The sequence below is a fragment of the Erythrolamprus reginae genome, chromosome Z (genome assembly GCF_031021105.1).
Source record: "Erythrolamprus reginae isolate rEryReg1 chromosome Z, rEryReg1.hap1, whole genome shotgun sequence".
In the NCBI taxonomy this organism is placed as follows: Eukaryota; Metazoa; Chordata; class Lepidosauria; order Squamata; family Dipsadidae; genus Erythrolamprus; species Erythrolamprus reginae.
Genome location: NC_091963.1, coordinates 56,406,789 through 56,433,258, shown reverse-complemented (window position 1 = coordinate 56,433,258; position 26,470 = coordinate 56,406,789). Strand labels below are relative to the sequence as shown.

The following is a 26,470-nucleotide window of genomic DNA, read 5'->3' as shown; positions in this document are numbered from 1 at the left end:
ATTTTTGGTAAAATATTTTCTAATCTATTTGCCAGTATTTTCATAAATATTTTATAATCCTGATTTGCCAAACTGATCGGACAGTAAGACCCAGGCTCTCTTAAATCTCGACCCATTTTCGGCATGGTAACTATTTCTGAAAGCTTCCATGTCTGCGGGATATCATGATTTAACAATACATTATTGAACAATTTCCCCAAATGTGGCAACAACACATTCACATAAGTTTTATAGAATTCCCCTGTAAACCCATCTGGCCCGGTGCTTTGGCTTGTTTTAACCCTTTAATTACTCTAGCAATTTCATCTTGTGTAATTTCTGCATTCAAAATTTGTTTATCTTCTTCACTTACTATTTTCCCAACCTTGAGGACTCCTATCTTCACTTGCTCCTCTTTATATAAATCTTCATAATATTTCCTCATTATCTCCTCTAACTGGTCATTACCATATCTAACCACTCCACTAGTGTCCCTCAATGCTAAAATACATGATTTTTCTTTCCTCTTCTTCAGATATCTCGCCATTTGCTGCATTGATCTTGTCCCCCAGCTCTGTATTTTTTGTCGCATCATCATTCTCATCTTGTTCCATTTGATCTCATCATACACCATCAATTGTTTCTTTTTCAATTTCAATAAACTATTCCAATCTCTACTTTTAGTTAATCTTAACTGCTCTTGTATCAAATCTATTTCCCTTATCTTCCTTTCCTTCTCTCTACCCCACCTCTTCCTAATATCTGCTTCCATACATATACATTGTCCCCTCATGAAGGCCTTACATGCATCCCACACAATTGATTGTTTAATACCACCCACATCATTAATTCTAAAATATTCAGATAACTCTGTTTGCAATTTCTCTTTATCTTGTTCCCTAGCAGTTACAACTGCATTATATCTCCAAATTCTTTGATTACGTTCCTGACCTATTTCCAATTCTGCCAATAGTGGGGCATGATCTGATATCCAAATACTTTTAATATCTAGTTTTTCAACTTGTATATTGCCCCCCCTATTCATTAATATGTAGTCTATGCAGCTAAATGTATGATATCTTGCTGAATAATATGTAGCTCTGTTTAAAATATCTGCATGAAGATCCACCATATTAAGTCAGTTTAAATGTAACATCCTGCTATTTGCAGTCCCATTTGTTAATTGCATATTAAAATCTCCTGCCAAAAAAGTTGAGCGCTCCATAAAATTATCTAACTTCCTCTTAGTATTTATTATAAATTGTTTTGTTTTCACATTTGGGGCATAAATTGCTGATAATGTCAGCTTCTTTTGATTTATTTTCCCTTTAACAAATATCCACCTTCCTTCTCTGTCTTTCTGAATTCCAACCTCTTCAAAATTAACCCTCTGATGAATCAGAATTGCTGTACCTCGGCTATTTTGTGTTCCTCTAGATTCAAACACCCATTTCCAATTTCTATCATTAATCAATTTATCCCTTCCTCCCCGTCTTTTATGTGTTTCTCTCAAAATCATAATATCCACCTTATATTCTTAGCCATCCTTAATATCCCAAAACGTTTCAAATCCGATCCCAAACCATTCACATTTAAAACCATTATCTTACACTCCATCATAATATACCAAAATCACCCTTTTCCCCTCTTGTTTTGCCCTTGGTTTATTTCCCCCCCTTTCTTTACCCCTATTACCCCCCCAACTTGCCTCCCCCGTGCTCCCCCCACCAAGTGGGGAGAAGACAAGAAAAGTCCTTGCCCATTCATGAGGCACATTATCTTAATTGCGTTCTCACTCAACTAGCTCCTCTTTCAACCCTTTTAAATTGTAATAAAGAGAAATCTTCTCCCCCCCTCCTTTCTCCTTTAAATAATCCCTTCTTTAATTTTAACTTCTTTAACCCCCTTTTTCTCCCCCTTAGACTTCCCCCACCGAATAACAAATATACAGGAATCCCAAGGCATCTCCAAGAAAGGAAAAAACAAAACAAAAAACCCAACAACAATAATAATAATTTTCTTTCCTCTCCTTTCCTTTTTTTTTTTTTTTTACAACAAGACAAGGAGACCAAACAACATCACTTTCTGGCTCTCTTCTCACGCAGAGCCCGTGTTTTTCTCTGCTCCTTTCTGATGGCCTCCACCTGCCCGGTTAACTCCTTCAGCTGCTCTTCCCTTCGTCTTTCCTCATCGTCTGGGGTACTCCGACCGTCAAAAGCCTCTTCTCCTTCATGTGCTAGTGCTCCAGTTTCATCAAACTTAATCCCCAGTTGATCCAATAAAGCTTTCCCTCCTCCAATGAACGTGCTCTGTACATTTTATTTTCCTGGAACACCACGATAGCCACTGGGTAGCCCCAGCTAAATCTGGTTCCGCTTGCAGTTGGTTTCAAAACAGCTCTCGCTCTCAGAGTTTCCCAGGAAAGATCCCTCAGAACCCTTATCTCATTTCCGTCTTGTTTAAGGCTCGTAGACGTCTTCAAAGATTTATAAATCATCTCTGCTTTTTTTTCACTGAGGAAAGCCACAACAATGTCTCTCTGCCTCCCATCTCTTCTTGGTGCCGCCCAGTGAACTCGCAATAAATCTTCCAAGCTGACTTGTACGCCTGTCTGTTTATTTAACCAAGCGCAGACTACTTCTGTTAATTTTGAATCAGAGGCAGAATCCATTCTGAACCCATGCAGACGCAAATTCCTTCTTCTCTGACGGTCTTCCAGATTAGCAATTCTATCATTCATTTGTTTTATTATTCCATCATGATCCTTCACTTGTTTTTCAACTTTCTGTATTTTTTCAGCAGAGGATTCCTCCTCCTTTTTAATTTGCTTTACTTCTGAAGCCAGATCACCCATTGTAGTTTCTACTTTAATAAATCTCTGCTCAAATCCAGAACAAATGTCCAGCAATTTATCCAGTTTTTTTTCAATATTCGCTAAGCTGGAAGCGTCTTATTTTTCCCCTCCCTCTGCCATTTTAAGATTTATTGTACTCATCACTTCCTTGTTATAGCGAAAAAACCTCCGTCTTTGCTTGAAATCGTAAATCTCTAAATTCTCTTTGATGTCTGTAGATTCCTGTACCTCCTATTTTTTTCTAAGAAGGATTTATAGTATATTTAAGGGAGAGAACTCCCTTTACATTATATATTAGTCCGGAGCCAGAGGCAAAGCAACTAAAATCCAAGTCCGCACATGTGCAATCCACATTATCAAAAATATCTTTGTCCCTTGGCTTCCGGGATTTCCTTAAAAAATACATTTGGACAGACATCAAAGATAAAGCCAGATCCACTTCTCCAGGAATACATTCCCATAATGTTTTAAGTCTTGTGTATTCACCATCGTATATCAAAGATGTACAGGATAGTGGAATTATATATTCAGTTCTCAAATATTTTTAAAAATAAGGGAAGTTTGCTATAGAATTAGAACATCATTAAAATTAGAATTTAAAAAGTATTTAGTAATTTAGGACTGGGTAACATATGTCATGATTACTAGAACTTTACCATCTTTTGGTCAATCTAAGGGAACATTCCTGTTTTGATACAGAAAAGAATAAAATATTAAAAGCCTCAATTTTGCCCTTCATGCTTTCAATTCAGATTTTATATATCTTAACAATATTTAAAATGTATTTTTTTTAAAATAGAAAACAATGTATTTTAGGATATGCATATATTCATATAGTTATTTTATGTGAGATTTAAACATTAAACAATTATGGTGGCTAATAAATATTTTTTTACGTAGGAAAAAGAGTGGAAGAATGTGAAACTGGTCTTGCTACTGGATATAGAAATGTCAATAGATGAATCTTCCAAACATGTGAAGAAAACTTGCAAAGATGATCTAAGCATAACTAAGATGTTACTTTGAAAAGGGCATTGCTAAGGTTAGTAGACTCCCAACATTCAATATAGGTTTTATTTTGCTGGGAAATTTGTCTAAGTTGTCACAACAATATAAACATTTTGTGTATAGTTTTAATATGGATTGTCAACTGACAATGTATCATTAAAAATAATTATTTTCTTCTCTGACAATGACAAAATATTACGACCTATTCCACTTCTCTTCCAGAAAGGACAAGATTAAAGTGAGAAAAAAGAGTTGGGCCAGATCAAGCTGTTGAGATGATTTTTTTCTAACCTGGGATTAACAGGATGTTGCAATTTTGTTTTAATTTTGCTAACATGGTTGATAATATGATGCACATCTTTCTTAGAAAAGGCTTGGCTATACAATTTTGATTGTATTATTACTGATAGTCCATTTTTTGTTTGTTAATATATAATTAACTAGATATGATAAGTACTGTATTTAATTTGATTTATAGGCCGCTGAATTCCTTCTGGACTCTGGGTGGTGAATATTGACATTAAATATATCAATTGTCTCATGAATCAGGCTTTCTACTGTAGTAATTTGTCTCGTAGTTTTTATATTATAGCCACATTATCTCTGTATGTGTGTATGTGTATATATTACACTGCTCAAAAAAATAAAGGGAACATTTAAACAACAGAATATAACTCCAAGTATTCAATGACAATATTTCATTCATTCAGATCTAGGATGTGTTATTTGAGCAGTATATATACACTGCTCAAAAAAAATAAAGGGAACACTCAAATAACACATTCTAGATCTGAATGAATGAAATACAGTGATACCTCGTCTTACGAACACCTCTTCATACTAACCTTTCAAGATATGAACCGGGCATTCAGGATTTTTTTGCCTCTTCTCACGAACCATTTTTGTCTTTTGACCCTCGATTCTTTCCTGGCTGCTGCTGCTGCAAGCAGCGGCCAAACAAGCAATTTTAAGTTTGCAGGCTCTGATGATCGAAAGGGAACTAGAGCCAGGCTTTGCCATGCGGGGTCTGGAGTGGCTGGAGGAATAAATGACAGGATCCTGGAACGTAAAGAATAAGGGTGGCTAGAGGAATAAATGACAGGGGATCGTGGAAAGTAATTCTTTACGTTCCAGGATCACCTGCCATTTATTCCTCTAGCCTCCCTTATTCTTTATGTTTCAGGACCATCTGCCATTTATTCCTCTAGCCACCCTTATTTTTACGTTCCAGGACCCCCTGCCATTTATTCCTCTAGCCACTCTTATTCCTTACGTTCCAGGATTCCCTGCCATTTGATTTTTGATTTTATTGGATTTATATGCCGCCCCTCTCTGCAAACTCGGGGCGGCTCACAACATGGTAAAAACAATACATAGTAACAAATTCAATACCCACCAATCCAATTACAATTTAAGCTAAAAAATTCATAAAAAACAACCCCAGAATATTAAAAAACAAGCACACAATCAATCTAACACCAAAACAAAATGGGCAAGGGGGAGATGTTTCAGTTCCCCCATGCCTGACGGCAGAGGTGGGTTTTAAGGAGTTTGCGAAAGGCAAGGAGGGTGGGGGCAATCCTAATCTCAGGGGGGAGCTGGTTCCAGAGGGTCGGAGCCGCCACAGAGAAGGCTCTTCCCCTGGGTCCCGCCAGATGGCATTGTTTAGTCGACGGGACCCAGAGAAGGCCAACTCTGTGGGACCAAACCGGTCGCTGGGATTCGTGCGGCAGAAAGCGGTCCTGGAGATATTCTGGTCCGGTGCCATGAAGGGCTTTATAGGTCATAACCAACACTTTGAATTGTGACCGGAAACTGATCGGCAACCAATGCAGACTGCGGAGTGTTGGAGTGATATGGGCATACTTAGAGAAGCCCATAATGGCTCTCGACGTTGCATTCTGCACGATCTGAAGTTTCCGAACACTTTTCAAAGGTAGCCCCATGTAGAGAGCGTTATGAGGGCATGAGTGACTGTGAACAATGACTCCCGGTCCAAATAGGGCCGCAACTGGCGCACCAGGCGAACCTGGGCAAATGCCCCCCTCGCCACAGCTGAAAGATGTTTCTCTAATGTGAGCTGTGGGTCGAGAAGGACGCCCAAGTTGCGGACCCTCTTTGAGGGGGTCAATAATTCCCCCCCCCCCAGGGTAATGGATGGACAGATAGAATTGTCCTTGGGAGGCAAGACCCACAGCCACTCCGTCTTGTCTGGATTGAATTTGAGTTTGTTGACACCCATCCAGGCCCCAACAGCCTCCAGGCACCGGCACATCACTTCCACTGCTTCGTTGACTGGACATGGGATGGAGATGTATAACTGAGTATCATCGGCATATTGATGATACCTCACCCCATGTCCTTAGATGATCTCGCCCAGCGGTTTCATGTAGGTATTAAATAGCAGGGGGGAGAGGACCGACCCCTGAGGCACATCACAAGGGAGAGACCTCGAGGTCGACCTCTGACCCCCCACTAACACCGACTGCGACCGACCGGAGAGGGAGGAGGAGAACCACTGGAGAACAACCTCCCACTCCCAACCCCTCCAGCTGGTGCAGAAGGATACCATGGTCGATGGTATCGAAAGCCGCTGAGAGGTCAAGGAGCACCAGGACAGAGGACAAGCCCCTGTCCCGGGCCCGCCAGAGATCATCCATCAACGCGACCAAAGCAGTTTCCGTGCTGTAGCCGGGCCTGAATCCAGACTGTTGAGGACCTAGATAATCGGCTTCTTCCAAGGACCGCTGGAGTTGAAGAGCCACCACCTTCTCAACAACCTTCCCCATAAAGGGAAGGTTGGAGACTGGACTGTAGTTATTAAGCACGGCTGGGTCCAGGGAAGGCTTCTTGAGGAGGGGGCGCACAAGTGCCTCCTTATAAAGGGCCAGAAAGGACCCCCTCCCCAAGGAGGTGTTGACAATCTCCGGGACCCAGCTCTGTGTCACCTCCCGACTGGCCGAAACCAGCCAAGAGGGACACGGATCCAGTAAACAGGTGGCGGAACTCACAGCTTCAATGTCCTTGTCCACTTCATCAGGTGACACCAAGTCAAACTCCGCCCAGACAGATGGACAAAGACGTTTAGCCCCAGTCACCTGGACTGACTTTGAGTGCTGCCACCGCCCCAAGTGCCTCGGTGTTTTCGGGCGTTTCGGGCGTCCTTTGGCTTTGTAGCTGACACCAGCAAGCTCCCTCCAGCATGTTCTTAAAGCTTCTGCTGGGCGCCCCCCTCCCAAGACAACAGCCACTCCCACTGACCACCGCCCCAAGTGCCTCGGTGTTTTCAGGCGTTTCGGGCGTCCTTTGGCTTTGCAGCTGACACCAGCAGGCTCCCTCCAGCACGTTCTTAAAGCTTCTGCTGGGCGCCCCCCCAAGACAACAGCCACTCCCACTGGCCACCGCCCCAAGTGCCTCGGTGTTTTCAAGCGTTTCGGGCGTCCTTTGACTTTGCAGCTGACATTTATTCCTCCAGCCACCCTTATTCCTTACGTTCCAGGATCCCCTGCCATTTATTCCTCCAGCCACCCTTATTTCTTACGTTTCAGGATCCCCTGCCATTTATTCCTCCAGCCTTTTTATTCCTACATTCCAGGACCCCCCCACCACCTCCAGACCCCCTTATTCCTTACGTTCCAGGACCCCCCCGCCAGTGTTCCCTCTAATTTTTTTCCAGTGTGGGCGGAAAAGTATAGTGTCTGAGCGGCAGTCCCTTTGATGGCTCAGCAATTGAAAAACAATCAAGCAGCCTGCAAGTCCCAACTACTCAGGATATCACGCCTAATCTACAACCATTAACTAATCAGCATACCTCAGCTACATCAACGACCCCAGATGTTACCCCACTGACTCACCAAGAAGTTTCTACACAGCAGGCAATTGCTGAGCCATCAAACCACACCCAGCCACCAGTATTTATAGAAGGAAGGCAGCTCAGGTCTCGCAGTGTTCATTCTAGAACAAGGACAGAAACACCAGCCTGAAGATGACGAGTGGGACCTCGTCGAAACGTCGCCAGAAATTTCCAAATCCTACACGGGAAGTAACCTGAATAAACCTGAATATATATACTTCAGCCTGATGATGGTGAATGTGATTTCACCGAAACGTCGCATAGACACTCAAAATATTACACGGGGCAAAACCCGAACTCAGAACAATCTACATACATATACCCGTGAAAATCTACGAAAACAAATACACACACACACACACACACACACACACACACAAATTCCCTTCTTTTTTATGGAATAAACAAATAAACAAAACCAAAATCTGTTACTATTAAAACTAAAAAAACCAGCAAAACTAAAAACACAACTATTAATAAATCCATGCTTTAAAATCTTCATTTCTTAAATATTTATCATAGTATTATTGTAATCTAGTAATACTATGAAAATCTATCTGAACACCAATGCATCAATTAATACATTTCCATATTTACTTTTCTATAATTTCATTCAATATTTCCAAGCTCAATTACTTTTCAGGCACTTAGCATTTACTATTGTTAACTTTCATCAATCATCTACATTTCCAAGTATATTTTAAATTCATAATGCAAACTCATAAAACCATACAGTACATATCATAAACCCCTTATTTATCCTATGTATCTTCCATTAATTTTACCTATGTAATTCTATATAGTTCTAAAATTCTAATCCAATTTTATAAATTAATACATCCCAATATTAAACAACGAAATTAAATTAAAAACAAAACATAAACATATATGAATTTCAGACTTCTTCCCCCCCCCCTCTAAATAGTACATTCCCATTTTGTTTTATACTTTAAAATAAGGCATGAGCAGTGTGCATAGGGATTTGTTCATAGGGTTTTTTTTATAGTCCGGCCTTCAAGCAGTCTGAGAGACAGTGAACTGGCCCCTGGGTAAAACGTTTGGGGACCCCTGCCTAAATATATCTTTTGCCATCAAGAAACCATGTTAACCATGATTAAAACCTTGTTTTTATCTTCTTTGTTAATCAAACTAATTTATGAATGGAAATACAAAGGTATATTTGCTCCCAATTAGTATATTATGTTCTATGTTCACAGAAGGCTTCATTTTAACAGAAGGCTACAATTGTTTGCATGTTTCTTTGGCTATAAATGCCAACCAGCAGTGGAATTTATTAAATATCTTGCTAAATATCTGTCCAGTCACTAAAATATCATACATTTGCTGATTCCTCTAGTTCAAAGTTTCGAAATGTATATTAGGATATTACTTAATGTTCAATTTTATAAGAGTTCTGTTTTAAGAGAACTGTCTGAGACAGCTTATTTACAATGTAAATAAGAGGCTGCCACAAAGAAGGGGGAGTCAAGTTAGTCTCCAGAGCACCTGTAGGACAAGAAGCAAAGCAGTGGGTGGAAACTAATCAAGGAGAGAAGCAACTTAGAAGCAAGGAGTGAATGTGAGAATAATTAATCCATGGAACTACTTGCCTCTAGAAGTTGTGAATGCTCAAACACTGGAAGTTTTAAAGAAGATGTTGGATACCCACTTATCTGTAGGGTTTTCTGCCTAAGCAGGGGGTTGGACTAGAAGACCTCCAAGGTCCCTTCCATCTTGGTTGTTAGAAAATGTTTCACATTTTAAAATATCTGTACAAGCCACAAGAGACATCTCTTTAGAAGAACATCTTCCCACCTTGTAGACCAGCGTTTCCCAACCGGTGTGCCGCAGCACACTAGTGTGCCGCGAGACATAGCCAGGTGTGCCGCCAAGCTCCTAGGGAAAAAGGAGAGCTTAAGGAGAGCCCTGCCCAGCTGGAGATTCCCTGGCAGCACCAGGTAGAAGCCGGCAATGCAGCACCCTTTTCCAGTGCCGCGCAAGGAGCTGGGTGTTGGAGTTTGGGGTGGGGAGCGATGAAAGTGCGGAGGCCGGCGCCGCGGCTGCCCCCACCCCCCAGTGCCTCCGTTCCCCTCACGCCCCTGGCTTCTCGCCGCTGACGCCCGCCCACCTGCTCGATCTGCCCCTTTCTCCAGCTCCTCCGGCGAGCGCTCGGAGAAAACCTTTTCTCAGCGGAGGTCGGAGAAGGTTCTTTGGAACGTCGGGGGTGCGTGCACGCGCGCGCCCTATCCCCCAGCCAGCCTACCCGGAAAAGCTTTGCCGGCCTCCGCAGAGAAGGAAGAGAGAGAACAAGAGAGAGAAAGAAAGGAAGAGAGAGAAAGAGATAGCAAGAGAGACAGAATGAGAGAGAGAGAGAAAGAGAAAGAAAGAAAGAGACAGCAAGAGGGGGGAAGGAGGGAGAGAGAAAGAGAGCCAAAGAGAGAGGAAGGAAGGAAGAGAGAAAGAAAGAGATAGCAAGAGAGACAGAATGAGAGAGAGAGAGAAAGAGAAAGAAAGAAAGAGACAGCAAGAGGGGGGAAGGAGGGAGAGAGAAAGAGAGCCAAAGAGAGAGGAAGGAAGGAAGAGAGAAAGAAAGAGATAGCAAGAGAGACAGAATGAGAGAGAGAGAGAAAGAGAAAGAAAGAAAGAGACAGCAAGAGGGGGGAAGGAGGGAGAGAGAAAGAGAGCCAAAGAGAGAGGAAGGAAGGAAGAGAGAAAGAAAGAGATAGCAAGAAAGACAGAATGAGAGAGAGAAAGAGAAAGAAAGAAAGAGACAGCAAGAGGGGGGAAGGAGGGAGAGAGAAAGAGCAAAAGAGAGAGGAAGGAAGAGAGAAAGAAAGAGATAGCAAGAGAGACAGAATGAGAGAGAGAAAGAAAGGAAAGAAAGACAGCAAGAGGGGGGAAGGAGGGAGAGAGAAAGAGCAAAAGAGAGAGGAAGGAAGGGAGAAATAAAGGGATGGAGAGAGAGAGAGAGAAAGAGGGAGGGAGAGAAAGAGGGAGGGAGAGAGAAATAGAGCGAAAGGGAGAAAGAGAGATTTTTTTTGTCCAAACTTTTTTGCGCCCCTCCCCCCTCAATGTTCCCCAGGATTTTGAAAATGTGAATAATGTGCCACGGCTCAAAAAAGGTTGGGAAACACTGTTGTAGACAATACTTCCAGAAACTGGGAATAACTATAAACAACTTCTACATCTAGTATCCAATATCCAGTATCTAGTTCAGGAAACACAGATCAGTTTGACATGCCTTGATTGTTAATTAATTATCTACCTTCAGTCTCTCTAGAACTTTCAGCTGACTTGCACCTAAGGAGGTTGTTTTGATGATTTATTTTTTTTTGCAAAAGCAAAACCAACATCATTTAGAAGCAATTACAAATGCCTTCAATGAGAATTTAAAAAATACAATATCCAATTAAAAAAGCCATACTTTTCTCTCCTTCTTTCTTCCCCGCTCCTTCCCCACGGTGGAAATCCAATCCAGTCAGTTTTAAAGTCACGCCGCATTTTGGAGTCGGAGGGAGGGGGGAAATTAGCTGTCTGCGCTTTTCTCGAGGGTGGAAATTCAATCCAGTCAGTTTTAAAGTCATGCCGCATTTTGGAGTTGGGACAAATGATAAAGGTCTGGTAACTTTATTCTAATTGCCAATTCCAGCGCAGAGGTCAGACCTCCGCGCTGGGATTGGAAACTCGTGGGCAGACTCACGTTAGAGGGAACACTACCCCCTTGCTGTCATTTATTCCTCCAGCCACCCTTATTTTTTATGTTTCCAGGAATCTCCCCCGTCATTTCTTCCTCAATCTGCCCCCTTTCCCTGCCCCTCCCCATTCTCTGTTTGCCTTGCTTCTAAAGTTTTGCATTTTCCTAATGGCTTGTACGCATTATTGACTTTTACATTGATTCCTATGGGAAACATTGTTTCATCTTACGAACTTTTCTTCTTACAAACCTGGTCACGGAACGAATTAAGTTCGTAAGACAAAGTACCACTGTATTCTCATTGATTTTCTGTACAAAGTTTAATGTGCTGACAACAAAATGAACTTGATTGTGGGTCAGTGCTGCTTCCTAAGAGAACAGTTTGATTTCACAGAAGTTTGATTTATTTGGAGTTACATTCTGTAGTTTAAGTGTTCCCTTTATTTTTTTGAGCAGATACAAAAGAATACACACACCTTTCGTAAACTTCTTAAGACCCACCTTTTCCGTCAGGCATGGGGGAATTGAGACATCTCCCCCGGCCTATATCTTTTATGCATGGTATGTTTGAGTGTATGTTTTATTTTAAATAAGGGGTTTTTAGTTTTTTAATTATTTAGTTTTTTAGTTGTTGGATTGTTACCGTATATTGTTCTTATTATTGCTGTGAGCCGCCCCGAGTCTACGGAGAGGGGCGGCATACAAATCGAATAAATATATATATATACAGTATATATATAAATGGTTGGACTCTAAAGAGAGATTATGGAAATAAGAAATAATCCATGATTTACATCTATTTATTTAGTGAGCGTTTGAAGTTACAACACTTAAAAAAACAATTTTCATACTTATGATCCTTGCAGCACCTCCATCACATAATCAAAATTTGAATGTTTGGCAATTGGTTCATATTTTTAATTATTGCAATATCCCAGAATCATATGATTATCTTTTGCAACCTTCTGACAAGCAAAGTTAATTGGGAAACCATTACTTAACAACTGGAGTATAATACACTTAACAAGAATTATCATTAAATGGGGCAAATTCTTAACTGTCCTGTCAGGAAGTTTGAGCTCAGATGCAGTTGTAAGTTGGGAACTTCCTCTATGATGCTTTGTTATTCTCCCTTTATCCTCTGTTACCATAAAGGAGTTTAAAAGAGAGATCATTTACTAATGTTGTCAGCAGCTTCCTCAGATTTCTTCATATGTCTTAAATTCAGGAAATAGGAGTCATCTGTTAATATTTTTTGTGGAATTGACTCCTCCTCCCCCCAAATTTTCTTTAATTCTAGGGTGCATAATTTGATGGTTCAATTATTTGGATTGTTAATTGAATCTTGTCCATATATCTGATATTTCTAGAGTGGCCAACCTAAATTATTCAAATTTCTTTCAAGAAAATTATTTTATGATGGGTTCTTTCATATATAAAGTCCAACTTTTACAAGAGCAGAAATGTTTTTCTAAATGTAATTCTATAATAATTTTATTTCTGATTTTTTTAGATTCATTTGGCAGTGAAGATGAGTCGTGCTTCTATTTCAAAAATCCTTATATGAAAAAAAACAAGTTTTAGAAAGTGCTGGCATTACTACTTGGAGAGTATGGCAGGTTTTAAACGAGGATATGATGGAAAAATTGCTGGATTGTATGATTTGGATAAAACTCTAGGCAGAGGGCATTTTGCTGTGGTGAAGCTCGCCCGACATGTATTTACAGGTGAAAAAGTGGCAGTAAAAGTAATTGACAAGACCAAGTTAGATACTCTTGCCACGGGACATCTTTTCCAAGAAGTCAGATGTATGAAACTAGTGCAACACCCAAATATTGTTCGTCTGTATGAAGTTATTGATACCCAGACCAAACTTTATCTGATCTTAGAACTTGGTGATGGAGGAGATATGTTTGATTACATCATGAAACATGAAGAAGGTCTTAATGAAGATCTGGCAAAGAAATATTTCGCTCAGATTGTTCATGCTATATCCTATTGCCATAAACTGCATGTCGTTCACAGAGACTTAAAACCAGAAAATGTTGTTTTTTTTGAAAAACAAGGACTTGTGAAATTAACCGATTTTGGATTTAGCAACAAATTTCAACCTGGGAAAAAACTTACAACAAGTTGTGGCTCTCTTGCATATTCTGCTCCTGAAATTTTACTTGGCGATGAATATGACGCTCCTGCAGTAGGTATGTTAATTAACTATTAAATAAAACCTTAATTGCTATATTTTTATGTTCAGATGAACTATTTTTGAAAAATTATTGTGTTTCCCAATTTATGTCATGCAATAACTGCAGTTTTCAGAATTCAAAGCTAATAGACTAAAAATAGAATTCTAAGTTGCAATTCTAAGACCTCTTGAGGATACCTTGTTATGAAAGGGTGGATTTAAATATTAGAAGTAAGCATTTTATGTCCTTTCATTGTATTAATCTAGTGGTAGAGGCAAGTAATTAGGTATCTTTCAGATACTTTTGAACTCTGAATTCATTTAAGCTTCAAGTAGTATGATTGACAAATTTCAAACAACTATATACTATTGCTGTTATTTCAATGACTCCTAAAGTTAACTACCAGTAGTCCTCAACTTAATGTCACAATTGAGCCAAAATGTATGTTGTTAAATGAGACATTTATTAAGAGAGTTTTGCTTCATTTTACAACCTTTCTAGCCACAATTATTAAGTGAATTACTGCAGTTATTAAGTTGGTAACAAGGTTGTTAAATGAATCTGATTTCCCTATTGACTTTGCTTGTTCATATTATCCAAGGACATTGCAACAATTATTAATATGAACCAGTTGCCAAGCATCTGAATTTTGAGCCGCTCTGAGTCCCCGGAAAGGGACGGCATACAAATCTAATAAATTATTATTAACTTATTATAATTATTATTATTATATGATCATGAGGATGCTGCAGAAGTTGTAAGTGTGAAAAATCATTATAAGTCATTTTTCAGTGCCATTATAATTGAATGGTCACTAAAATTGTAGTAAGTCGAAGACTACCTGTAATACCAGGTTAAAAGTTAATATAGAATATTCTATGATTTTGAATATACAGTACTGTGCTATTTACAATGAGTACTAGATAATATCCACTTCATAATACAGTATGGGTGCATACATTTAACTCAATAATTGCTTGAATTGTATTGACAATATAGAAAACAGCATCTTAAATATTATGAACAAATAACCAATACAATTGTCCAAATACTTGCATTAGAAGGACAATATCTAGTATTCTTATTACTGACTTCTCTGATAATTGCATTTAGCCTCTTGTTTGCAATAAAATATCTTCTTCAAATGTTTATATTATGTATCCTTTTTTGTGGCTCATGGAGTAGTGATTGACTATTGTACAGTTTTCAAACTGTGCCCTTCATTACAACTTTGAACAAAAGGAACTTAGGTGAAAAAAGGGGAATATCTACAGTAACCTTTCCATGGTTAAATAGAAAAGCAAGGGCTTGTTCTCATGAAAAACATGTCTGCAATTTTATGGATCAGGATTTGTTTGTTTTAAAGTAATTTAAAAATCCCAGACTAGTTTATTATTACACACACACTCACACACACACACCCTAATTACATCCCATTTCTGTTTGATAATCAGAAATATTTTAATCCACATGCTACTGAGATAATTCATCATAAAATAGTTGGTTCCCAGCTTTTGTCTTCTTTCTCCAGGATTTAGTTTAAGAGCTGCAATACAACTTTTTCATTACCAACCCTTGAATCCATTCATTGTGAATTGTAATTATGATTTGTAAAAGCTTCATGAAATTATAGCTTCATTCAGAGGTTCCAGATAGGATTGATTGATTGATTGATTGAAGCTATCAGTCTTGATAGCTTCAAGGCAGGATTAGACAGATTCATGGATGCCAAGTGTATCGGTGATTATTGAAACGGATGTCAATGTGCCGCCTCTATGTTGCTTGAGGCAGGCAGGATTCCCTTGAGTACCATTTGTTGGGGGTCAGGGGAAAGGGAGGGTCTTGCCTTCTCTTTCTGCTCAAGATCCCCATGGACACTTAATTGATGAGCCACTGTGTGATGTAGAATGCTGGACTCGATGGGCTTTGGCCTGATTCAGCAAGGCTCTTCTTATGTTCTTATGATTGGATTTATATGCCGTCCCTCTGGAGACTCAGGGCGGCTTACAGGATCATTTTTGAAATAACAAAACACATAACCAGTTAGGACCATCTTCCAAGTTTATATAAGGAATGTTAGTTTGAGTATGTGTGTTTTAATTAGGGTTATTAATGAATGTTTTTATTGTTTTAGAATCTGTTTTTACTGTTTTAGAAGTTATTTTTATTTTCTAGAAGTCACCCAGAGTCCTTTGGGAGTTGGGGGGCATATAAATATGTTAAATAAATATATCAAGAGCCTACGAGGTTCATAATTGCTCAAATCCATATTGTATAGATCTGATTTTCTGAACATGAAGAAAGAATCAATATAATAATAATTTGTTTCAGTGAATAAAACAGTTACTTGTTAGAATTGGACTATGATGACAGATATTTTCCCTCTAAATGTATAAAACCATTGTGTGTTTTTTTCTCAACACACATTTAAATGTTACCCTGGATTTCTTGAATTTCTATAGATTTTCTAATGTTACTAATTTTCTTTATTGTGCATGTAATAGAATCAGTGGAACATTGATTTTATTTTTACAAATCAAGTACAGTACAACAGTTAAACAGGAAATTCATTACTAAAGTAGTAATTCCCATAGATAGAAAAGGAAATGTGCAGGAAATAGTGAGTACATAGAATATATAATCAAAGCAGATAGAGAAGAAACAGTTGCTGGGAAAATATTACATGAAAATTTAGTATTAACTGTGAAATTGATTTAAAATTAAAAGTCTATTTTGCTTTCATGTGGCCATTGTGTGAGAAGTATTTTGGTTGTATATGTGACTTCAAAGTTTTCCTATTATAAGTAGAAAGTTAACAGTCTTAAAGATAACATTAGAAAGATAAAGTTGTCTTGAAAATGCTCTGACATTTAGTCTGAGACTAATAGAGTCAAAATTAATATACTGAATAAAACAAAAATTTGTTTGACATTCCTAAAGTTATCAATAAATATGGAGGTGAAGAAATTGGTATGTTCTTGAGAAGTTTTGACCATGGCTATTAAAATACCCACAGTTTCATACAGCCATTTAATTCATCCATTTCAATTTGGTCTGATTTTGGACTGCAAGACATAGCAATAGAGCAGTTAAGAATTATCAACCATAACTAAAATATTTTAGAATACATTAAAATTAAATAAAAAGAATGGGCAAAATTTATTTGAATTTGACAAAAATAAGAAGTTAAGAACATGTAATGAAATTATATATCTGTTTAGCAGTTATTTCAGTGAAGCTGGCCAGCATCCATAATCAAATTTTATCCAAATCTATTAAATATTGTATTAAATAGTATATGAATCAGGCCAAAGAAGTTCCTCTTTGAAGAACAGTTCCAAAACTGAATTGAAGAACCAGTTTCTTGAATAGGAAGAGAAATGCTTTCAAAGGAAAAAAAATGAGAAAATTCATTTGCCTTTTGGGAGGAAAAAAACACATTTGGGATCATCATGATCTGGATAATTGAAAATCTCTCTGCACCCAAGAGTTCCTTTTTTTCATGATCAGAAGCAGGCAATACAAAAATGAATGTTAAAAATCTTCTATATTTTTGTTAGGAAATTGATAGATAACACTGGGGAACAATTTGTAACACAATTTCTATTGAGTTTGATTTTTGAGCTTTTTTATAGTTAGTTAGGCATGCTAGTTTCAAAACTGTAGTTAATTTTCTTCTACCATGTCCAAGTTGTTTTCTCTGCACGTTATATATATAATATAGATAATTAGGCAACATGAGCATCAAATTGCATTTTTTACAAAGCTATCTTGCTAACTTCCTGGAAAATCTTGGTGAAGCCGGTTATGAGCAGGATGAGTGATTCCACCAAGATTTGAAGATGTGTTTATGGTGTTTGTTTGTTGGTTTGCTTTGTATGCAAGTCAGAGATGGCTGCAACAGTTGGGAGCACTGCTGTAGTTTGGCTTCTGGGTGGTGATTGTATTTGGTCCGTAGGGTGAGTGTGGGTTTGGGTCTGATGGAGGTGATTGATGGTAGTGTCCTGTATGGTTCTGAGTCTGGTTTCAGCTTGTATGGCTGGGATACGTTTGTTAATGAGGGCTGGTTTCCAGATGTCTGGTAGGCGGGAGGTGTCATCCCACATGTTTATATTTTGGGGGTGTTTTTCTATCTCAATGGCTTCCATGATTATTGTTTTGTTGTAGTGCTCTGTTTTAGAAATTAAATTAGTTTTGTCAAAATCAATTTCATGTCCTGTAGTTTTGAAGTGTTGGAAAAAGGAGGACGTTTTTTCTTCTTTTCTTAATGGTTTTTTATGTTCTGCAACACATGCATTTACTATCCTATTAGTTTGTCCAATATATGTCGCTGGGCAGATTTTACATGGTATTTGATAAACTCCTTGGTTTTCTAGCTGGATCTTGTCTTTGGGGTTTCTTAGGATGTTGGCTATTTTTTGATCTGTTCAAAAAGCTGTCTTGATGTTGTGTTTGTGGAGAATTTTGCTGATTTTATCTGTGGTGCCTTTAAGGTAAGGGAGGAGGGTGATGCTGTTGTCCTGTTCTGTGTCTTGGTCCTTGGGGGGTGTCTCTTTTTGAATTAGGTTGGTGATTGCCTCTCTTTGGAATCCATTGGAAATTAATACATTTGTGAGACTGTATAATTCAGTTTCCAGGTGGTCTTTGTCGGCTAGGTGTCTGGTTCTGGAGATGAGGGTCTTGGCTATGGAATTGATCTGCGCAAAGTGGTGGTGGGATTTAGTGTTCAAGTAGCGGTTGGTGTGTGTCTTCTTCTGGTAGACGGTGTGTCCTAGGGAGCCATTGGGTTTTTTGTAGATCAGGACATCCAGGAAGGGAAGTTGGTTGTTGGTTTCTGTTTCCACGGTGAATTGTATTTTGGGGTTTAGACTGTTGAGATGTGTGAGGAAGCTGTCCAGTTTTTCTTTCCCATGTGGCCAAATTATGAAGGTATCATCTACATAGCTAAGCCAGAGTTTGGGTTTGTGTTCAGATTTATCCTAGGCGTTGGTTTCAAAATATTCCATGTAAAGTAATACCTCATCTTACAAAATTAATTGGTTCCGGGACAAGGTTCATAAGGTAAAAAGTTCATAAGATGAAACAATGTTTTCTCCAATGCATTGCTGCGGAGAGTCCAACATGGGTTATACTTCAGCCTAATTGGTAGGGACTGAGTTAAAATTAACATAATAATTAAGTCCCGCCCAGTGCCTAGCCCAATAGGTCAATCTTAAAAACTCAGTCGTAGTGAAAGGGACTAGAGTTTACTATTCCTGTAAAGGATTTTAGATAATAATAATAGCAAGATTAAATGAGATTAATATATAAGATTGATAAGGATAATATTGTTATGATAATAAACATAAAAAGTTTTATGCATAATCCTTTTTCTTCTTTCTTTATTTCAGGGTGGAGGTACCCAGAAGGAAGATTCGGGCCTCTGCCCTCTGTGGGCAAGGTTTGCAACTGTTTACCTCCTCAGGGCCCCTGCTCTCCAAGAGCACTGCCCAGGGGACGGGGTTCCTAGGCTGGGTCCCTGACCTCCGTAGTCATATCCTCTCCCACAGCCTAGAGGCAGGTCTGTCTGGGGGAGGAAATTGATGATACGTGCCCCCCCACGCCCCGCACCCACCCCTAACCTCACCGAGTTGAAAACATCGCACTTGGCCTGGTAGGACTCCAGGAAGGTCGCAACGGAGACGGAGACAACGAGGTTCTGGACGCCTACCAGCTGCAAGGATTGCTGGTATCGGCATTGAGGAGAACAGTGTCAAACTTGGAGCTTTGACAGCTGCCATTTTGGGGGCAGAGACTGCCTATGAAGATGGCGTCCGCCATTTGGGGGGCACACCTGATAGCAAACACTGCCTCTCAGCTGAGAGGCGCCCGGCCAGAAGCCTCGCCTGTCACTCCTTAAGGAGAAGATCGCGCTCACCATTAATTTGGCGCACGCAGGAAAAAGGCAGCTAATGACGTTACCAACGTTATCATACCATGACCCTGACACCTCCAGGAATTGGAGGAAGGGCACAATAGGGAGGAAAGCCGACCAATCAGGAGACTTAACCTATTGGTTACTGGGCATTAACATTAAAAGGCAAGGGCATCAGTCTGATCACCTCATAGTGATAGATGGTTGTTAGCTTTCCAGAGATTCAGGTTAGGCCTTGCTTTATTATTGATTAACTTTTCTCCTTCGTGAATCGACAGGGTAATAAGTAATGATGTCTGAGCAACCCTCAGAAATACCTATTGGCACTGAGCCCAATTTGCCGGGGCCTTCTAAACTGCAGGACAAAGCCCAAATTGCTAAACCAAAGCCAAAAGGCTCCCATTCTTCTGCTGCCCTTAAAGAGCTAGAGTGCAGGATTAAGGCTTTGGAGGCTCAATTGGAAGCCTCTAAAAAGCAGGCTCTACTTTTATCACCTCAGGCCTCATCATCTTACCCGGTCTGGGCCCCCCTGCCTTAAGCATCCCCAAGGGCTCTGCCCCCTTTCAACGCTCAAAGCTCTTCGGGGAATCTTTAGATTCAGTCCTCATTGAGGACAAAGATAAACGTAAGGTCCTTCCAAGATCATCCAGACACCCGGACAGATGCCAGAATCTGTACTTCCGTCGCCAGCCATTTCGACATGACCGTTCCTTGGGAGCGTCCCCTGCCCCAAGGTCGTATATACAGGGATGATATGTCGGAGGACTTTTCTGGTCCTACAGAGGTGGATACGACGAGTGTTCCAGACAGTTCAACCAGTCTAAGAAACCCTTCCGGGGATCTAATCAAAAAGGATTCCGGAAGTCAAAGTGACTCATTAGAGATGATTCCCATTGGATGCGCCTACAATCTTTTGCCCCCTCTTGGGAATGTACCTCATCAGACACATGGGCGTGCAACACCGTGTCTCAAGGACTTTGCATAAACTTCCTAGGTACGCCTCCCCGGCGTTTTCTTCAGTGCCCTTTGACCCGCTGTCCGCAGAAGTGTGCCCTTCTTTTTCAGGAGGTCACTCACTTGATGGACATTGGGGCTATCGAGAGGGTCCCTCAACATCAGGAAGGCCTGGGGTGCTACTCAATAATTTTTATAGTGCCCAAGACCTCGAGGGGTCAAAGGTTAATGCTCAATTTGAAACAGTTGAACATCCATGTAAAGTATCAATACATTCCTTGCAGACCATTCTGGTTTCGATCAGGTGCAGCGATTGGCTTACGTCTCTCGACCTCAAAGAGGCCTACCTCCACATTCTGGTTCATCCGGATCATCGGAGGTACCTCAAATTTTGCCTGGAAGTTCAACATTTCCAATATCGCACGATGCCTTTCAGACTGTCATCGGCGCCGAGAACATTCACAAAGCTTCTGGATGTTTTAACCGCCACCTTGAGAACTCGTTCAATCCGCCCAGCCAGGTTTCAGGTGTGGCACCAGCCGCAACCTCAGGGAAGGGGGAGAGGAGTGGCAATTATAGCCAAGAAAACCCTCAAGCAGCGTAGGCTCACTGGTCCTGAGATTGCGGGTTGTGAGTCCCTTCTTATGAAGTTGGACCTAGGGGTAGAGGTGGACTTGTTGCTCACGTACTTGCCTCCCAGCTGCGTGTCAACAGCCCTGCCTGCGCTGCTCGAGGAGGTAGCCGGGTTGGCGGTGGAGTCCCCCAGACTTATTGTCTTGGGGGATTTTAACCTGCTGTCACTCGGTGAACCCTCAGGGTTGGCGCAGGAGTTCATGGCCACCTTGGCAACCATGGACCTGACCCAAGGGGGACACACTTTCGCCATAGTTTTCCTCTCAGGACAGTTGAGTAATGATCTGATATTAAGGGGCTTAGAAACATTGCCATTGTCATGGTCAGATCATTTTCTACTGCAGCTTGATTTTAAGGCTCCAATCCTTCCCCGCAGGGAGGCGGAACTGATTAGGAGGTTCCGCCCCAGATGCCTGATGGATCCAATAGGTTTTCAAAGGGTGTTTGGGGTTTTGCCGTATTCACTTGTCCACAGTTCGGCAGAGTCGCTTGATGCAGCCTGGAATACAGCTGCGAAGGAGGCTCTAGACTGAATTGCGCCTTTTTGAATTCTCTCTGGCAACAGACCCTGGAGGTCTCCTTGGTTTACTGAGGAGCTCCGGGGAATGAAATGCCAGAAGAGAATTCTAGAGAAACGTTGGAGGAAGACCAGATCCGAATCTGACCGAACACTTGTAAAAGCTCATATTGAGATTTACAAAGTGGCGATCAGGTCGACAATGCGTGCATACAATGTCGGCCTGATTGCGTCTGCAGAATCGCCTGGCCGCCCTGTTTAGCATGACTCGCTCCCTTCTTAATCAGGGGGGAGTTGGGGAACCCTTGCAGGGTAGTGCTAAGGCTTTTAATAAATTTTTCGCAGACAAAATCACTCAGAGCCGGACTGACCTTGACTCCAATTGGAGTGCAGAGTCGACTGACAACGAGTCAGTCGAGGTGACAGGGGCCCGTCTTAGTCCACCTGTTTGGAGTGACTTTGACCTGATGACACCTGATGAAGTGGACAAGGCCATTGGAGCTGTGAGTTCCGCCACCTGTTTGTTGGACCCGTGTCCCTCCTGGCTGGTCTCGGCCAGCAGGGAGGTGATATGGAGATGGGTCCAGGAGATTACCAACGCTTCTCTGAGGGAGGGGTCCTTTCCGGCTCTGTACAAGGAGGCACTTGTGCGCCCCCTCCTCAAGAAGCCTTCCCTGGACCCAGCTGTGCTTAATAACTATCATCCTGTCTCCAGCCTTCCCTTTATGGGGAAGGTTGTTGAGAAGGTGGTGTCGCTCCAGCTCTAGCCGTCCTTGGAAGAAGCCGATTATCTAGGCCCTCGGCAGTCAGGATTCAGACCCAGCTATAGCAAGGAAACTGCTTTGGTCGCGCTGATGGATGATCTCTTGCGGGCCCGGGACAGGTTTATCCTCTGTCCTGGTGCTTCTTGACCTCAGCGGCTTTCGATACCATCGATCATGGTATCCTTGTGCGCCGATTGGAGGGGTTGGAAGTGGGAGGCACCGTTTTATGGTGGTTCTCCTCCTACCTGTCTGGTCGGTCGCAGTCGGTGTTAGTGGGGGGGGGGGCAGAGGTCGTCTCCTAGGTCCCTATCTTGTGGGGTTCCTTAGGGGTCGGCTCTCTACCCTCTGCTGTTTAATATCTACATGAAACTGCTGGGTGAGATCATCCAAGGGCATGGGGTGAGTTACCATCAGTACGCTGACAACACCCAGCTGTACATCTCCATCCCATGTCCACTCAGCGAAGCAGTGGAAATGATGTGCCGGTATCTGGAGGCTGTCAGGGTCTGGATTGGTGCCAACAGGCTCAGACTCAATCCAGGCAAGACGGAGTGGCTGTGGGTAATGCCTCCCAAGGACACGTCCATCTGTCCATCCATCACCTTGGGGGGGAAATTATTGACTCCCTCAGAGAGGGTTCGCAACTTGGGCGTCCTCCTCAATGCACAACTAACTTTAGAACACCATCTTTCAGCTGTGGCAAGGGGGGTGTTTGCCCAGGTTCGCCTGGTGCACCAGTTGTGGCCCTATTTGGACAGCGAGTCTTTGCTCACAGTCACTCATGCCCTTATCACCTTGAGGTTCGACTACTGCAATGCTCTCTACATGGGGCTACCTTTGAGGAGTGTTCGGAAACTTCAACTTGTCCAAAATGCAGCCGCACAAGCTGTCTTGGGCCTTCCAAGAAATGCCCACATCTCACCATCACTCCGTGGACTGCATTGGCTACCGATTAGTTTCCGGGCACAATTCAAAATGTTGGTTATGCCCTATAAAGCCATACATGGCACAGGACCAGATTATCTCCGAGACCACCTTCTGCTGCACGGATCCCAGAGACCGTTGAGGTCCCACAGAGTTGGCCTCCTTAGGGTCTTGTCGACCAAACAATGTCGGTTGGCGGGACCTAGGGTTAGAGCCTTCTCTGTGGGAGCCCCGGCCCTCTGGAATCAACTCCCCCCAGAGATTCGCACTGCCCCGTCCCACCTTGCCTTCCGAAAGTGCTTAAAAACTCATCTTTGCCACCAGGCTTGGGACTTTTAGATCTTCCCCTGATCACTGAATGCCTTAAGTATGACCAGCGGTCCCCAAACTACGGCCCGCGGGCCGGATGCGGCCCGATGAGGTCTTTTAACCGGCCCAGGGCGGCTCACGAGATTTTACTGATCAATATAATAAGCTCCCGAATCTCCTGTCCACTCACTGCGGTCGGCTGCTGAGCGAAGAGAATTGGCCAATTTATTTCTCGCCTTTAGGGAGAGAAACTGCCCTATGGCAGAGCAGCAACAGTTCCTCTCCCTAAAGGCGAGAAATAAATTAGCCAATTGCAGGCCCACTTTCCTCCCCGCCTCCTTGCCTCTCCACCTCCTCCCCTCCACCTCCGCGGTGAGTGGACGCGAAATTCAGGAAAAGGCGATGGCAATTGAAAAACTGTCCACTGAGGGGGGGGGGAGGCAGCTGCTTGAAAACCCCTGACCTCCATCGCCTCCCCCCCTCCACGGCACAAGGCAAGCACACCTCGCCGCTGACACAGGCGGTGGGGACCGCCCTGTCCCCCTTCAGGGCCTCTTTTTCTCCCCTTCCACCACCCCTGTCTGAATGTTGTTTGCCACTTAGGAGTGACCCTCTCTCGGGCTTGTTGTGGATGCGGCGTGGATGAGGGGGAAAGCCGTAAGCGCGAATTAGCAAAACCAGTTCAACCTCTTCTTCCCCTCCTTACCGACTACTGAAGAAAAAAGAAGCTTCGTTGGGATTTTGGCTCTCCACAGAGACTTTCCAAATGTGCTTTTCCGGCCAGCCGGGCTTTCCGCCTCATCCACGCCGCATCCACAACAAGCCCGAGAGAGGGTCACTCCTAAGCGGCAAACGACATTCAGACAGGGGTGGTGGAAGGGGAGGGAAAAAAAAGCCCCAGAAAGCCAAGCAAACTTGCTGCAGCCCGCTCGGTTCTCCCCTCCGCCTTCCGCCAAGTTGGAACTCTTTTTTTCTTTCTTCCCCCCCCCTCTTTGGAGGCGCAGTTTTTTCCCCTCTTCCCAATCAGCAGGTGCGCGTGTAGATAAGTCCAACCACTTCCACCCCACCACCCGTTCCTGCAGGAAGAGGTCGGGCGCGCTACGCGGAGGCGGAGGTGGCGTGGGGCTGGGCGCTGAGCACCGTGGAGGGCGAAGGGGTGGACGTGATTGCTGCCTCTTAGCTGGAAGTCCGGTACTCTCCGCTCTCTCTCTCTCTCTCTCTCTCAGCGCAGCTTAGAAGTAACAATGCCCAAGGGCAGCAGCGGAGTTTGGAGGCTGCAGCAAAGCAGCACCAAGAAGGACCATATGTTGGTCCTTTGAAACCGCCGCCGCCTCCGTTTGGATGAATTCAGGGGGTTAGCTCCAGAGCCGGACGGGGGCGGACGCGACGGCGAAGTCCAGTGCTGGGGCCATGCAGAGCTGCTCATCCAGGGGGCCGTGGACTGGCAAGCCACCCTCCGCTCTCTCTTTCGCTCTCTGTTGCCAGCGTGGTGTAAGAGAGAGAGAGAGAAAAAGGGGGGGAGAGAGAAAGCAAGATAGAGAGAAAGTGAGAGAGAAAGAAAGCAAGAGAGAGAAAGAGGGAGAGATAGGGAGAGAGAAAGAGGGATAGAAATAGAGTGAGAAAGAAAGAGGGAGAGATAAAGAGGGAGAGATATAGAGTGGGAGAGAAAGAAAGAGGGAGAGGGAGGGAGAGAGGGAGAGATAGAAATAGAGTGAGAGAGAAAGCAAGCAACAGAAAGAGGGTGAAAGAGGGAGAGAGAAAGGAAGAGGAAGAGATACAAAGAGGGAGAGAGAAAGAGGGAGAGATACAAAGAGGGAGAGAGAAAGAGGGAGTGAAAGAGACAGTGAAAGAAAGAGAAAGAGAAGAAAGAGAGAGGGACAGAGAGAGAAAGAGGGAGAGATAGAGAGGGAGAGAGAAAGGGGGATAGATGGAAAGAGTGAGAGAGAGAAAAAGAGAAAGAGAAAAATGAGAAAATTATGGAGAGAAAACGAGGGAGAGGAAAATGAAACAAATGAGAGAGAAGGAAGAAAAGAGAGGGAAGAGAGAAGTAGAGAGGAAGGAGGGAGGGAGGGAAGGAAGGAAGGAGAAATGGAGGAAGTTTCTTGATTTAAGTTTAAATTTACTTGTTAATAAAAATGTATAAATTACTTTATTACTTAATTACTTCTTATTTTAAATATTGTATTTGTTCCCATTTTGTTTTTTACTTTAAATAAGATATGTGCAGTGTGCATAGGGATTTGTTCATAGGGTTTTTTATAGTCCGGCCCTCCAACAGTCTGAGGGACAGTAAACTGGCCCCCTGTGTAAAAAGTTTGGGGACCCCTGAGTATGACTGCTGAATGTTTGTTTAATAAGTTAATTGTTTGGTTATTTTTTTTTCTTTAATTGTTTTTAAATTGTAGTATTAATTGGATTAAATTATTGTTCTGTTTTTATATATGCTGTGAGCCGCCCAGAGTCTTTGGAGAGGGGCGGCATACAAATCCAATTAATTAATTAAATCAATCAATCAATCTTTATTTGATTTTCTTTAAAAGAAACTGATTTAGTTATTTTCCAGTTATATGTCCAAACCTTTTCCCATGTATCTAAGTCTATTTCTTTTCCTAAATTTTTACACCAACTGATCATATTATCTTTTAATATCCAACCTATTGTCTTATAGTTTATTAAATATTTATATAACTTTGCTATTAATTTTCCTTGGTTTTGAGTTAGTAATTTTCCAAGTACTGTATATTATTATCCTTCTGAAATATAAATGTTCTTACATCTTTTTGATATCTAGAATTAATCTGGGCGTATTGCCACCAATCTATTTCTATGCTCAACTCCTGTAATTCTTGTCTTGTTCTCAATTTTAATTGATTATCAAGTA

At 42.0% G+C, this 26,470-nt stretch overlaps 1 protein-coding gene across 4 annotated transcripts in view; it reads left to right on the top strand.

Moving 5' to 3' along the window:
- The window catches only part of SNRK (SNF related kinase), a 168,042-nt gene that overhangs the window by 35,317 nt on the left and 106,255 nt on the right, over nt 1-26,470 (top strand). For 3 of the 4 annotated variants that reach the window (XM_070726905.1, XM_070726906.1, XM_070726907.1), the window contains exons 2-3: nt 3,734-3,875; nt 12,902-13,589. In XM_070726905.1, the coding sequence (XP_070583006.1) occupies nt 13,001-13,589 (589 nt within the window). In that variant the 5' untranslated portion in view covers nt 3,734-3,875; nt 12,902-13,000. Of the gene's footprint in view, nt 1-3,733; nt 3,876-4,326; nt 4,349-12,901; nt 13,590-26,470 lie in introns of those variants that run through there. The other variant, XM_070726908.1, reaches the window with a different exon arrangement.